At 40.0% G+C, this 16175-nt stretch overlaps 1 protein-coding gene across 2 annotated transcripts in view; it reads left to right on the forward strand.

Moving 5' to 3' along the window:
- TMPRSS15 (transmembrane serine protease 15) overlaps positions 1-16175 on the forward strand; it is a 54710-nt gene that overhangs the window by 37123 nt on the left and 1412 nt on the right. The window contains exons 19-25 of one of the 2 annotated variants that reach the window (XM_083500333.1): positions 2326-2458; positions 5991-6086; positions 7836-7885; positions 8353-8527; positions 12767-12948; positions 13184-13279; positions 15729-15868. In XM_083500333.1, coding sequence (XP_083356459.1) covers positions 2326-2458; positions 5991-6086; positions 7836-7885; positions 8353-8527; positions 12767-12948; positions 13184-13279; positions 15729-15868 — 872 coding nt within the window. The remainder of the gene's footprint in view (positions 1-2325; positions 2459-5990; positions 6087-7835; positions 7886-8352; positions 8528-12766; positions 12949-13183; positions 13280-15728; positions 15869-16175) is intronic. The other variant, XM_083500334.1, reaches the window with a different exon arrangement.

Raw genomic sequence — 16175 nt, forward strand, 5'->3', positions numbered from 1 at the left:
AAGCCACCCACTTCTAATACATGTGACATTCTTGAATAAGTAAAAAAAAAAAACCTCAATAAGAAATTGTGAGGAATTCAGGGAGGAAAGTAGATGTTAAAAACTTTGCTTTGCTATCCCAGCTTGTTCACAAACCTTTCTTACCTAAGTGTAATGAACAACTTTATCTTGTTTGACGGTGACATCACCATGCCTTTCCTGTGCTAATCTCTCTCAAAAAATGTGAAGAACTAAGAACTCTGTTTACAGAGATCACTAGTTAGAAAACTAAGTCATCCTAACACTTCTTCATGGAATTTTTGCTTTCACTGGAGAAGTGCTATAACTCCTGAGCTCTTATACCTGTAGAGTGGATTATAGGATCAAGCAAAGGAATTATAACAACAACCAAACTGGATGGCACAAGTAGGCAAGTGCACATTTGGAAAGATGTACTGTTTCATAGTAGATATGCCCTGCTTGCACATCTACTTTTCTGGTAGGTGAAGGGCTTTTTTGTGTATGTGAAGCAGTACAAGCTGTTTTATCTCCATGGGAACAATCTACCCACTGGTTTATATTTAATAGGCTTGATTCCACTGACCCTACTGAAACTTTCACACAGGCCAAGATTCTTGACCAAAATGTAAACCATGTTACATACTGCTGTATGTACAGCATATACAATATTTAAAGCAGACTGAGGCCACAGAGTGAAGAGCCAAATGTACTCTGAGCTCTGTATGCTCAGTATCTATGCACATACCCTCTCTGAATTAGTATGCCCTGGGCCAGAGAATACACATGATCTTTTGTGAGCTCTGTTCATTTTAGTGGTAAAGGGACTTCAGTACTGTACATGATATCCCTTAGACACCTTGTGCAGCTCTGTTTCCACTGAACTGAAAGAAGAAACTATTGAGGACTGAGACTTGCAGCCTAGTATCTTGATCCAGAATGGATTCATTCTGATACAGGGCCTTCCTATACACGTAGGAGCTGTGGATTTACTGCCTCTGCAACGTCCTATTTATTCACTTCAATGTTTGTTTAAAAAGCATACTTAGGACTAAATTCTCAAGCTCACTTTCAAGCAAACGAGTTTAGGATCAAGTGTAAGCCTGATAAAAGTGTTTGACAGGAGCATAAAACAGCTGCGGGGGAGCACCATTTCAACTCTTTTGCAACACATATGCGGGTTACTTTGACAACTATGACAGCTGTTGTCACAGTACCATCTGTGGAGGTAGTTATTTCCAAAATTAAATGTTCCATACATAGCTCTGTTTCTCATAAAACAGAAATAATGGTCTCTGTGCACCAATTTATATGCAGAACTGATGTTAAAATGATGCTAGGGTCTGTTTTTTTTAAAAAACGAAATTGCTCTCACAGACAAAGAGCTGTCTGACACAATCGTTTCTGTGGGTGGATGTTTAGATTTGGAGACACGTATTTCCTTGGCTTATGTTAGATAAATCATAACTGTTAGTAGTGAAACTCTTAGACATCTGTTGGCAGGTATCTTGGGCTATATCATTAGTGGTATATGTGTCCAAAGGCAAAATACAGCTCCTAATACATCTTATCTTGGTATATTTAAAGAAGACGACATTTTTATCGGTAGTCTACTTTTTGTAGCAGAAGCTTATTTTTAAAAAAACGATACTTCATTATTTTTTTAACAAATATGAACCTGCAAATGTTGGCAGTAATTTCTATAGAAGGTTTAAAATCTGAATAATACAAGTATTTATTTGTTCAATTTTACTCCCATAAAATTGCGGCTGTGGTTATGGTTAATTGAACACCTATCCCTAAAGTGCAATATGAAATACTTTATTTGCATGTACTTTGCTACTGCAGTGACCTTTCTTGTTCCTCTTTTATTGGTCAAGGCATTCGTAAAATCGTCTGTCCATATGTTTCCTCTAACAGTGTACTTATCATACCATCCACAGATGCACCTAAGGGATGCTAAGCAACATACAGTTGCAAGAAACTGATAGATGAAAGCTTTTTACTGGCCATTCATGAGTTAACCATGGTACAGTGTCAGCCACCCTGTTTGGGTTACAGGTAATGGGTTCATGATGGCAATGGTGTTTGCTTCAGGACCCAAAATTACACACACACACACACACACACACTATGGCTGGCTTCAGAGTAGCTTTCTAAACACCTAAATTAGGGAGAAGTCTTAGCACAAGTCTTAGTTCCCTTTTCCCATTCTTGGCTAGGATGCCTTAAGTTGAGCCCATGCCTCCTCTTCATGAGTGGAAATATCCTACAATCTATAGTGCACTGTTAGAAGTTTACTTCTGAGTCTATTTACTTTGTCAACAGTGCGCTTGGTCAATGGTTCTCTCAGCTTCAATGGATTGGTCCAGTTCAAGGTTGAGAATGAATGGTACACAGCTTGTGCAGATGAGTGGGCTGAACAATTGTCAAGCAGTGTCTGTCACTGGTTGGGACTTGGGTAAGTAAGGCTGTTTAATACATTCTGTTTCAGACTGTATATGCTTCATAATACCTATATCTGGTAGAAGACTGGCCAACTTTGCAAAGGACAGTATACATACATGTGTGGTTATCTAATAAAATGTAGATGAAGAATAGGGAACCTATGGCTCTCCAAATGTTGTTCGGCTCCAGTTCCCATCAGCTCTAGCTGAATCATCAGGGATGACAATAGCTGAAGTCCAGTTATATCTGGAGGGCCATAGGTTTCCCATCCTTAATATAGAGCATCATTTTTAGTGGATCAATACTATGAGGTTATATATTTATATTTTTGTTCTTCCACTAAGGCACTTCTTGGAAAGGGCAGTGGGCAGCTTATGACACTGCTTTGAGAAAGAGCAGGGATGCAGGAAGGGCCCTAAGACTGGTACCCTCTTGAATGTGTTGTGGAGTATAGCTGATTTAGTTCCGTAAAGTCTATTACAAATAAACAAATGCTGAATCGTTCGGAAAACCTGCATTGGCCAATGCACTCTGCCTTCTTTCTTTAGTTTTAGAAGACAACTTCTTAGAGGGAGTGTTACCAGCATCTATTAGTAGCACTATTTTAAAGAAAAGTACAGAATGCTATAACATACAATTGATAATATCATCACCTTTAATCTTAAGGATGCTATCAGCATGAAGGAGGCTGTCCGTCCATCCTGTAGCTGCCAGGCACTCAGGCCCAGCTCCCCCTCTATACACCATCTCCTCTGTAGGGACATGCACCTGTTAGGAAATCCACCCCACAGATGGTTTTCATTTACAGGATTGGACTGAGGACCACCTCATTCTGAGACAGGCATTGCACCATGGCCACCTGGGTGGGCAGCCTCAAATGTAGGTATCATTTGAGGTATCAGCCTCTTGTAGGTATCATTCCAGTCCTTGCCATTAAGCCAAGTAGGGTAGGCTGCTAAGGACAATGATTTTCACAGCAGCAGTAGCAGCAAGACACTTGCAACACCATTGCTTGGCAGGAGCACCTGCCAGGCACACAGCATTATCTTGGCATCAGCTGTGGCCAGCTGGGAGAGGAGGGACCTCTTCTTAGGATACCAGTGGGGCTGCTGTGGCCAGAGAGGCTTTCCCTAAGAGGAGCAATGGCAACCATGAATTGTTTGGTGAGATACACTAGCAGGCAACCCTCCTCACTGGGAATAGGGGTGTTGCCTGGTCTTCTGTTGAAGATCCCCCTACCTGAACTGACTTTGCTTTCTGTGGCTGCTGCTCCTTGTGGGCAGTTGCTGCTGTTACTGGATCTCCAAATTGCAGCTGCTACTGCTGGTGCATTCCTGTGGGGAGAAAAAGCTTGGGAAAGAGATGTTAGCATGACAATATTGTTTCTTCCCCATCTGTGTTCAGAGTGCCCAGTGTTTGTGAAGTATGTTCCCTGGAGTGTTCACAAGGCCCCTGCTGCACCCCTACCCAAGTGCTCTTTCAGAGTGGTGTGGGACATTAGGGCGAGCTAGGACCAGATTTCTGAGGTTTGGGCCCTCTCTATTGACTTGTGTCCTCTCTATTGATTGTGTGGTTTGAATTACTCCATCCTTTTTGCTGGCCTCACTTCTGCCAGGGTGTCAGGCAATGTGATTGAGTAGAGTTAAGATGGATCCTAAGTCACATCATGGCAGATCTTGGATCTGGCTTGCTCCCTAAGCCATGCTCATTCATTTCAATGGTTCTACTCTGAATAAAATATAGCTGAATACCACCCTAATATTTGAAAAACTGCATGGGCATGAGCAAAGGGAGTTGCCATTTGATGCCAGTGATGTCCTCCTGAGCATTGTCCAGTAGCTAATGAGACTTGCAAGCAATGCACTTTAGCTTTTTTCTCTCTTGCACTGAACTGGAGATAGCACTGAACTGAGCAGCTAAAACAGCTTGTGGAGCAGGCAGATCTTTTAAAGGAGTTCATTTTTTTCAGTTGAGATTTATGAGGAAATTCACTTTTTACTTAGCCTTTTCCTGAGGAAAAAGACTAACCGCTGATCAAATTGGAAATGTCTGGTCTTCCCATGGTGACAAGGAGAAGTAAATCAGAGGGGCTGGGCATGTGCTCAGCATCATCCTTCTTGATAATGACTTGAGGAACAGTGTGTAAAACTGACCAGCTTAACAGAAAGAGTGGTTTAGGGCTGTCTTTAGCACAGTGTGTGCGCTTCAGCTAACTGCCAACAGCATCCCCGTTGCTTGAAATTTTGAGGGAATATGACTATGTTGTATTCTTTTTATAATGGATGTATTGTATTCCGTCAGACCCTCAAACCTCTGCACATATCCTGCTGCTTCCAAGCACTTTGGTAAAGTGGCAAGAGCAAAGTCAATCATAAAATCAAAGAAACTGCAGATAGAAAAGACCTGCTAGGTCACTTAGTCCATCTTCCTGCCAAGTGTGGGATTGTTCTCCAGCTGTATTTCCACACTAGTGTTAGCTAGCCTAGTTTCCAGCTTCCAGGATATTCTGCCAATCGCCCAATGACTTCTGCATGTTTAGCCTTGCATTCTAGAGCTCTGCTGATATTTGGCCTATATTTTCATTTCCTCAATATTTTATCGCAATGGGCATGAAGAGTCCTACTGGGTATTGCCACCACAATACCCAAGAGCAAATCATGTTTGAACCGTCATACAGAACTTCTAAAATTAAATGTTATTTTAGTCAATGGTAAGTAAAATGAAAGTCCTAAGGGTTAGACATTAACCTTCTCTCCTGCTCACCTAAATTAAAACATGCTAGGATTTATAAAATGGAATGGAGTTCAGGAAAAAAATTCTAGCTTTCATGGAGAAAATTTGCACTATTCTTTCTTGTTCTAGTCCCCAAAGCCTGCTTTAGGTATAGAAGCTCAGGATTTCATGTGCAATGCTTACATCCACAGATTATGTAGCTGTTTACTACAATCAAGTACAGTAAAATAATAATAATAATACATCATTTGATATGGTTAGACTGAAACCAGGGAGTGCATTGGTCCATGTAGAGCATCCTTCCTAACTAACCATTTTCAGAATACGTAATGAATTTTACTATCATCACTGGTTGATGATGAAAACTGTACAATTTGGCACTGTCAGTATTTATGCCACTAATCTCTCATTTTGGGAAGGGAAAGGAAGAAGGTAAGTGGATTGATTCCCTTTTCTCAAATGGGTTGTGTCTGGAAAGTTCATGTGTAGTCTCATTCCAGAAACAGTACAACACTGTGATAGGTACAGCACTTTTTGCCCTTGGCTGGCCAAAGTACCATTGTGATCACAGGAATTGTTGGCTGTCATATTCTGACTGCTCAATTTACTGGCCACATTTCTCCATACATCACAGATGTTGTGTGACATGTATCTATAAAGGGAAGATTCCTTGAGGAAGAGGAAGAAAGAAATCCATCAGACCATTTCTTAAAGCCACTGCTATATTAATAAGGCATTTGGCATAATTGTTTCTAGAAGGCTTATTATTATTATTTTAAAGAATATATTCCAAGCATTGTTTTCCTTTGTAGAAGTGTGAATAGATCGTATCCTGTCTTATTTGATCGGGCAGGACTTTTTGTGGAAGTTACAAAAGCAGTCAACAACAGTTTAATACTAACACCCAAGTAAGTATTCTAAACTTATGATGATGAACAATTGAAGTTGTGCTTAGGGCAGATTATTATTTACAATATATATATTTTCTTTAAATTCAGCTTGTCACCTGATCCTTTCATCTTTTATAAAAAGGGATCATGCTAGTGGCATTAGGAGAGGGCAGAATCTGCAGGTCAGTCCCAATGGTATAGTGGGGGCTGGGTTTGCCTCCATTTTTATTTTTATTTTTGCTTGCATCTCTTCCGTCAAAGTTAGTCTTCCTTTTTCTTTCCATGTGGTCAAGACTTCCATTTCCTGAAGGAAGCCTTCTTGCCTGTAACAGCTACCTTTGCTCTGCTTGTTAACTATGCTGGTATCTTCTTGGCTCTAATGGTACCTCTTGAACTGCAGTATACATTCTACCTGAGCTTATTGCGACTTTGAACAACCTCCAAGTCCTCTGGAGATTTGACCCTGTTGACTTTGCCTTTCATCTTCCTTTTCTACCACTCTCCTCACAAGCAGTGTGTGAAGCAAGGCCAGTGAGGGGTATGGCCTGGGTTGAAGGCATATGGTTGGGGATAGGGTGAGAGGGGAGTTCTCAGGGCCAATAGTACTAGTTACATCAGGTGGGAAGTTCTAGGGGATTACCATGGGTAAGCAGGGGGTTGGCAATAGAGTGAGGGGTTGGATGGAGGAGGCAGCCTTGGCAAGCAATGCAAGCAGGGGCAGAAGCCCCTAGTCCAGGGCTCAGCAACATTTTTCAGCCATGGGCCGGTCCACCATCCCTCGGACCATGTGGTGGGCTGGACTATATTTGGGGGGGGGTGAACGAATTCCTATGCCCCACAAATAACCCAGAGATGCATTTTAAATAAAAGCACACATTCTACTGATGTAAAAACATGCTGATTCCCGGACCATCCGCGGGCCGGCTTGAGAAGGTGATTGGGCCACATCCGGCCCCTGGGCCTTAGGTTGCCTACCCCTGCCCTAGTCTCTCACTGTGTGTATTCTTGTGCAGTTGTCTTCTATTTATCTGCAAATTTTTATCTATGATGCTTGTTGATATTTACTGATTTGTGATGTGTTAACTAATGGCACAGTCAAAATAAAAAAAATCCTTCCAGTAGCACCTTAAAGACCAACTAAGTTAGTTCTTGGTATGAGCTTTTGTGTGCATGCACACTTCTTCAGATACACACATCTCTTCTGTCAAAGCCTCTGGGGCTCAGATGAATTGCAGGCTAATGAAATATTCTTCAAGCCCCTGGATCACAGAAATACTAGAGTCGGTTTGATCTGTGGTCTTTTACTGTTCTGGAATATATCTTCTTTTTTTCTTGACCAAATATTTCTCAGTCTTCTGAGCAAAGCTAAGATAGTCCTGACAGAGCAGAGTTATATCTATGTAAGTACTACAACATTTTTAAATCTTTGGTCACACTGATCTCTAGTGGCAAATGACTGTGTAAACATATAAGAAAGCAATACTGTTTTCTTACTAGAGTACTGAGAGTCTATAGACTATTTTAAAATGTGCATACTCCCTAATACTAATGATTAAGGAAGTACAGGGTTTGGGGTGGCTTTTTTTGTAGATTATCCAGCAGTGTAGAGTTTACATAATCCTTAAAGATACTTGCATATTTTAAACAAAAAATATTAAATGTATCTGGTGAGAAGCACCATGTCACAAACCTTATGGTGTTCCAACAGGTAATGAAAATCTGTTTTTGCTAAACAGCTTAAATACAATTACTGTGTTCTCATTCTAGGGCAAGTTGTCTCAATAATTCAGTGATTCACCTGCAATGCAACAATAAACGTGAGTGTATGAACATTCAAAAGTTTAATACATAGTGACTGCACCATGTACATTTTCCCTTACCATATTATATGTAACGATATGGTTTTTTATATTTAACATGTATAAAATAGATTTCACAGGAGCAAAATGTATTGTAAATCCTAGCTTAAGTTAGGACACCAAAAGGCAGCACAAATAAAATAATCTTTAAGTGTTTCCACAAAATATCCATCTTCATGCTACGTGAAGGCTCTAAGAGAAAGGATTTCCACTATGGGTAGTTGCCCCAAGTATCTGTCTCTGACATCTGTCTGTATAGTAAACTCAAATAATATAGCTCTGGGATTCTGGAGATCATAAACTGTTCATAAAGAAGGCAATCTCAAATGAAATTCCAACACTTTGGAAAGTCATTATACTTCCTTCTGGATTTTGAGCCCCACAAATGACATGGATTTAACTTTAACCTTTTCTTTTAATGGTAGCATGTGGGGAAAGGCTGATTACTCAGGAACATGGAATGAAAATTATAGGTGGTTCTGATGCTCCAGAAGGTGCTTGGCCTTGGATGGTCTCGTTACGTTTCAATTCCAGGCCAGTTTGTGGAGCATCTCTTGTCAGCAATGAATGGCTGGTCTCTGCTGCACACTGTGTTTATGGGTAAGCTTAATTCTATCCTTAATTTGTAATATGTACCTGGTTCTTTGTTGTCATAATATTTTTACTTCTGATAGCTTAGCAGGAATTAGGAATTTAGGAAGCTGTTTTATACCAAGTCAGACCATTGGTGCATCTTGCTTAGTATTCCTTGACTTCTGTATGACGCTGTTTCTTAATTTAGATTCTGTTTATGTTGTTGTTTTATTGTAATTTTAGCATGTTGTTTTATGTTGCTTTGTGATTTCAAATAAAAGGCGGTATAAAAATACTTTAAATAGAGAAACAAATTGCCAATGCTGACTGGCTGTGGTTCTCTAGGTTTCAAACAGGGGTCTTTCCCAACCCTATAGGGACATAGCAGGGCGTGAGCCTGGGACCTTTTGCACATAGAGGTCAGTGCTCTACAACTGAGCTATGGTGCTTGATTTGCCATTTCAGGGAGAGTCATAGGCTAACATAAAATGAGGGTTGAGTGGATACATGAATCTGACCCATCTTTCAGGGGCCACTTTTGTCAGGTACGTGCCTGATTCTTCATTCTTTGCAACCCCAGCTTTAATTTCATAGAAACATAGAATTATAGAGCTGAAAGGGACCACAAGGGACATCTAGTCCAACCCCTGCAATGCATGAATCTTTTGCCCGATGTGGGGCTCAAACCCAGGACCCTGAGATGAAGAGTCTCCTGCTCTACCAGCTGAACTAAACTGGGCTTGCAAAGGATGGATCTTTGCAGCCATGGCTTGAATTCAAGCTGGGGCTGCAAATATTCCTGTCAAAACTCAGCACCACTTTATGCAGAAATCAACTGCAGAAGCTCAAATTGGGAGCTCCTGCATAAATCCAGCTGGGCTAGGTTTTTGGCACCAAAAACAGCCCTTCTTGCTGGGTAATATCAAGAATGCACTTTAAGGCTCCCAAAGATTTCTTTGCAGCCTTTGCTTTACTTGCCCCACACTTGATGTCATATGGCATCAGCTACAGAGCAGGTAGATGTGGCTTGGGGAAAATGGCCATGACGCAATGTAGGACCCCATTACCTGTTTTAGCCCATGTCACTCTCATCTTAGATCATTGGGGGTGGGGTGGGGGTACCCTAGACCTTGAAACTGACAAATCTTCAAACTCAGCAACATGAATGATCAGGGTTAGGGATCATATGAAATTTCATGTTGTATCATTTCATTATATCAACATTTAATCCTGGTGCTGCAAAGAGCTCATTATCCTTGTTGCATGCTGTGTTTCCGGGGATTAATCTTAGCTCTGGTCAGGGCTGGCCCACTCATGCTGCTCCATCAACAATAGCTAAAGCACACTCCTTGGAGGCTGGATTCTCCACCTTGCTACCAGTGGCCTCTTGGTGTATAGGAGACACTACTGATTTCCTCCCTTCCCTAGGGAAGAAATGGTGGGGATCTGGAATCTTCACCTGCCTGGTGTGATTCAGTGGGCCCTTCCCCCACACCACAACAGCCTTGGGGTAAGGTTGATTGGATTCCCCACCTTGTTCCCAATGTAGATCTTTATTCTTCCCTTTTTCCTAATGCAGAAATTCATTCACCTCTTCATCCCTTGTGGGAAGGTGCCATTTTGTAGTTCGCCTCAGGTGCCAAAATGTCTTTCTAGTGAAAATGAATCATATACATTCAGCCCCCCTCTTTCAATCAGGTTTTATCAGGCATCTTGGTGTAATGCTCATTTAAGAACTATACAAAAAAGCACTGTTGCACATAGAGACAATGAAGATTGTTCTGCTATATAGACAAAAGAAGTGTGTAAATTCTTCTGCCAGATTTCCCAAAGGTTAATTGAAAATAGCAATAATCAGTTATAATTCTTCATTTTTTTTCCCATCTAGATTTATTAATGTTATGAAGATCTTCTGGGCAATTCTTACTCAGCTGTATTTATTCATACTGTTCTAACAATAACATAGAACTTTAGCAGTATTAAATCATGCCATTTTCCAATGCCTTAGCAATTAAGGATATGCTGGCATATTGAATGATTTTTTTTAAAAAAAAACCAAAAACTAGGCAAACTTACACAGCATACTTCCACAGCATCATGTGGGTCTGTCAATCTTTTAGATATTTTAGCTGCCTCTATCAAGGTTTTTGTTGCCTTTTATTTTCTTTAACAAAATGCTGCCTTTAATAGAGCTGACACAAAGCAATAGCTCTGTTTTACTGACAGTTACACTCTGGGGCCAAAATCACTATGAGCTGATGTGTTAATGAGGTGTTAATGGTTTTGGAAGAGATCTAAAAGACTGCTATGGTAGTATTAGAAGCAACTGCATTGTCATCTTGGTGTAAAGGAAAAGTGTGTGTGGAGTCAAAATTAGGTTCTTTGGATTGACTTCACCCAGTTTTTGGCATGACAAGCAGAAACTCAACACTATTCATTTAAAAATCACAATATTTCTTGGTTTCCAAAAATACTTGAGCAGTGCCAGGCATTTCCTTCTAGTATTTATATATTTGTGTGTGTGCATATGTAAATATATATAAATTATTAACATATATTTAACATTCTGCTGATTATTTTTCATTTCAGTTCATTTTTTATCAGTGTTCATCAGATTACATATTACTAAAACCTTCTACAGTATATCAGAATGTGAACATATTTATTGTAATGTATCTAATACAGTCAAAACTCTTCACTTCTAAAAATGGAATCCAGTTTGATGATTCTTCAATTTACTTGCAACCTTATATCTCATCAGTTACAATAGGGGATATAAGCAAGTAATGAGTGATTAATGTAAAGTTATCTACATGAAATATGCTATACCAGGCTAAGTGTTCCCACGTTATTTAGAATCACTTGAGTATCTGCATTACTCATCCAACATGTTGCCAGTGGTGTCTTTAAGAAATGACCTCATATCTTCTAAAGGTAGATTCAGCTTCACAACCCATCCATGTAAGGCAAAATAAGCCAAGGTATTCGTGTTTGACCACTCGAGCAATGAATTACACTCTGCAGTGTAAGTGGTATTAGCAAGCACCCCATTTGTCACTGACCAAGCTGTCATTTAGCCTTTGTCATAAAAGCACAGTAATATACTCCTGAGCCCTCTTCCTTTGGCTGCTATAAAAAGACCCCTCTTTTCTCAAAGCTGCATAATAGATAGTACTGGGCTAGACGGTGATCATGTCTCTGCAGTGGAATAAGTACATCAGTTATCCTTACCTCTTTGATTACACCCCACTTCCCAGTGCTATGAGACACAAAATACAGGCAGTGGTAAGTCAGGTTAAATTAAAGTCTGTAACTATCAAAAATATTTTTCTTTATTCACAAATAATCTAAAAGCTGCTTAAATATGAAAGCAATGTACAAACATTTTGATGTATTCCATAATGGTGTCCCCAGGCACCATAGTTCCTTGGCAGAAGCTGAAGCCTTCCTGTTGGATCATCCCTCACTATGTGGTAAAACCAGACATGGTGTCCTGTGCACACCCAGCCAAGGAAGACAAGCAGCCAATAGTAAATTCTTTATTGACAAAAGCACACAATTACAGCGCACCAGATAGAAATGCACACATGCTTCTAGCGTCTACGTAGCTAGCATTAACTTTCCCAGGTTTGTGCTGGGTGAAGCAATTGAAGCAACTGTGGGACCAAGCCACTCTGACCTCCACCACCACCGTTTGTGTAGCCTTGTCTGACAGAGTGCGCAGACACAACCTGAGACATGAAAGTTGTCCCTGTGCTTTTTTTATACAAGCTTCCATTGGGGGCAGTGGGGCAGAAGAGATCAGGTCCCTCACCCAAACTACCTCTACCTCCATTTCTGACATGCCCTGTCCCCCTCCTCCAATTCTGGCTGCTTCCACCCTGGCATCCCACAAAGTTTTGGGTGGTATGCAGGACACAATATTAGATTACCTTTCTCACAGTAGCAAACAGCTTGCTTATTCAGTTTTCAGGCTGTGTGTAATTTTTGTGTTAAAATAATATGTCTCTCCAATTTTAATATGTGGGAATCTTGTAAAAAATTGGCATGCTCTGGTTTATATCAACAATACTGTCAGACCTCCATACCCATTTCAAATGATACAGTAAGAGCCCATTGCATAGTCCAGCTGCATTCAAATGATTGAGACATTGTGCAAAGTGGTGTAAAAGTAGAAAGTAACAGAAATTACATGTCACAAATTGCTCAGATTTGTTATTTGATCACAGTTGATTCTGACTCAGAATATTCCTTCTAATTCCTCAGGAGGAATTTAAAGCCATCTCAGTGGAAAGCCGTACTTGGTGCGCATAACAATCTGAATTTGTCATATCCTCAAATAGTCATTCAAGAGATCGATCAAATCATCATAAATCCCCATTACAATAAGCGAACGAAAGATAGTGACATTGCTTTGATGCATCTTCAAATCCAAGTGAATTACACAGGTGGGATCATTTTCTTTTCCTGGTTTCTTTCATATGGTGAAGTGATTTAGAGTCAAATCTGGAAGAACTTTGGAAAGTTAAGATACTACATGTTTCCAATAAAATAATAAAATAGACCTGAGTAATGGACGCATCCTGGACTCATTGCTGTGGAGGAGCTGCTTGTATAATGACATCACAAAATGGACATAATGGACACTGGAGTTGAAACTGATTGATGATTTATTTTTCACAGATTACATTCAGCCCATTTGCTTCCCAGAAAATACAAAACAATTTTTGCCAGGAACTAATTGCTCCATTGCTGGCTGGGGAAGAACTACAAATCAAGGTACGTCATCACACTGTTAAAAGGCCCTATTAAAATCCGGAGCATAACTTTTTCTCTGTGTTTTTTTTGTCTCTGTGTTTTGGTATTTTCATGATGCAATCAATACAAGGTACTTGAAGTAAATATATGTTGTTATGCAGAAAAATATTTTTCTTATAGCTGTCATAGCACTAGCTGCAATAGAACAAATTATACCCCCCACCCAGGAGAGCTGTTGGACCAAAGTGTGGGCCATAAGAAGAAAAGATAAGCCCTTTTATTCCTCTGTGGGGCAAACAACAGATTGGGTGTAGAGATTTTTATCTGGAAAATGTTGTGCAAGGAATTAGTAATTTAGCCACCTGCTCCAATCAAATTAGCAGATCAAGGTGACTGCTTTTCAATAATACATGGCATGTAGTTTAGCCCTGAATAAATAATGCACATTGCAACCAATATGCATAGATCTGCACCTGTTAAAAAGGACAGAATGCAGTCAAGGCCAGGGTTAAGGAAATCAGGAAACATCAATACATGATGCAAATACATAATGCCTCATTTCTCACAAATGCCTACCAATCCCATCAAGTTGCTCCATGGAGAAGAAAGTTATTTTTTCCATTCTGATATGTTAGTTTGCATGTTGGCCTCTGCTTCTAGACCATGGTTCACCAGCAGATGCACATGTGCCCACAAAGACCCTCCCTGTCATTCACAAGGTATCTCTCTCCACTGAGGTTCATTCTGAAAGAAGCATTTTATTGCAAAAATAAAAAAAAATTCCTTCCAGTAGCACCTTAAAGACCAACTAAGTTAGTTCTTGGTATGAGCTTTCGTGTGCATGCACACTTCTTCAGATACATTTTATTGTAGACAATGGAAGAGGTTGTGCTGTGTGCTTGGTTGCAGGAGGGGTGCCCACAACAGTTTCTCTGGTTTGCAAATGTGCCCACAGGCCTTCTGTTCTAGACTATGCTCTCAATTATATGTATAAACAAGGGGCTATATTTAAAGATACCAATAAATCAGAAACAGCAAAGAGTTTTCTGGCACTTAAAAAATACTAGCTGAATTGTTGTCGCATTAGCTTTTATGGATCTGAGCCTATTTCATTTGATGCATCAAGTATCCTCTTCATTTGGCAAACACATAGATGTTTACAAACAAAAAAACCCTGTAAATCGAGGGCAGCTCTAGTCTACAAAAGCTTGTGCCACAATAAATCTGTTTTGAATGTGTCACACGTTTTCAAACAGATATTCAATTATCCTTTAGGAATTATTTGTGACTTGCAAGAAGTTAAAGATGATTTTCATTGTTCTATAGAGAAATATTTTGGCTAAATTTTTGTGCAGTATTAAATGGAATGCTTTTGGTAGTGCAACCAACATAAATCTGCCAGTTTTAAAATAGTTTAGTTTCAGTTAACAGCCTACAAATTTAAATGTGATTTCTCGCCCACCCCCCTTTCAATTTTCATAGATTCTTGTGGAGAACTGATCTTAGGATTCAGCTAGATTTAGTCTTAGCGTTTCATTCTTACAATTTTATGGCTTTAAATATCTTACTTATTCGTAGTTTAATAGAACATTAGTATTTCATCTAATACATTTGTATTCGATCATGGAACTCAAAGAGACATAGGTTCTCAGGCACTCTCCCATCCAGGTACTGACTACGCCAAAACCTGCTTAGGTTGAGCAATCATGTAAGGACCCAAACATTTGGGGGGGGGTACCCTTTACCAAGGCTCAGAGATGCAGCTGGGACCAGCCAGCAACCTCATTTCCATGGAAGGTAAAATGGAAGCTAAAATGTAAACCAACAATGAATGCTTTTCTTTTGACACCCCATTCAGTCCTAACATGTTAATTACAGTGGTACCTCGCAAGACGAACGCCTCGCAAGACGGAAAACCCGCTAGACGAAAGGGTTTTCCGTTTTGGAGGCGCTTCGCAAGACAAATTTCCCTATGGGCTTGCTTCGCAAGACGACAGCCCATAGGGAAATATCCGGGACAGCGGGGAAGCGCAGTGCGTCTTCCCCACTGTCCTCGGACCTCCTCCGAAGCCGGGCGGTGGGGCGGGAACACCTTCTGAAGGCGGGCGGGGGGCGAAAGTCTTTGTTCCCCCCTGCCTGCCTTCCTGGGAGAGCGGAGAAACACAGCGCGTTTCTCCGCTGTCCCGGACGGCTTTTGAATATATATATGCATATTTTTCTTTCGCTCTTCATGTGTTTGCAGCAGAAAATACCTGATATATGTTGTTTCCTGCAGCAGTTATGAAGCTCCATTATGGAAAGCTAGCTGCTCATAGACTTCACTGGATTTATTAGCATGGTAACACAGGCAGTATAAGGCATCTATAAACTGTCCGTTGGAAACGAGCAATGTTAGAATGAATGAAAATATTGCTTGAAGAACTTGTTTTACATTATGCATCAGGATCATTCAATGAATATGTTTAAACAGGTTCTGTGGCAAGCATATTGCAGGAAGCAGAAGTCCCTCTTATAACACATGAGAAATGCCAGCAATTGATGCCAGAGTACAATATTACTGAAAATATGATATGTGCAGGATATGATGAAGGAGGAACTGATTCCTGTCAGGTAAAATTGATAACATATGTCTTTTCTGCTACAATACAGCTGGGGAAACCCAGCCAGATGGGTGGGGTATAAATAATAAATTATTATTATTATTATTATTATTATTATTATTATTATTATTATTATTATTATTATATCATATTATTATTATTATTAGGCACATTTTTTGATTCTCTGACCATTACTTATGGTGCTAAATGTTCTATATCATAATTTGATAACTGATAAATGGAAAAAGCATTACTTAAGTTGGGAGCTTTCTTTAAGGACAGCATAATTATCAACATCATCATTATCTTACTGCTTT

The sequence above is a fragment of the Podarcis liolepis genome, assembly GCF_965112155.1.
Source record: "Podarcis liolepis genome assembly, chromosome: 4".
NCBI classification, from domain to species: domain Eukaryota; kingdom Metazoa; phylum Chordata; class Lepidosauria; order Squamata; family Lacertidae; genus Podarcis; species Podarcis liolepis.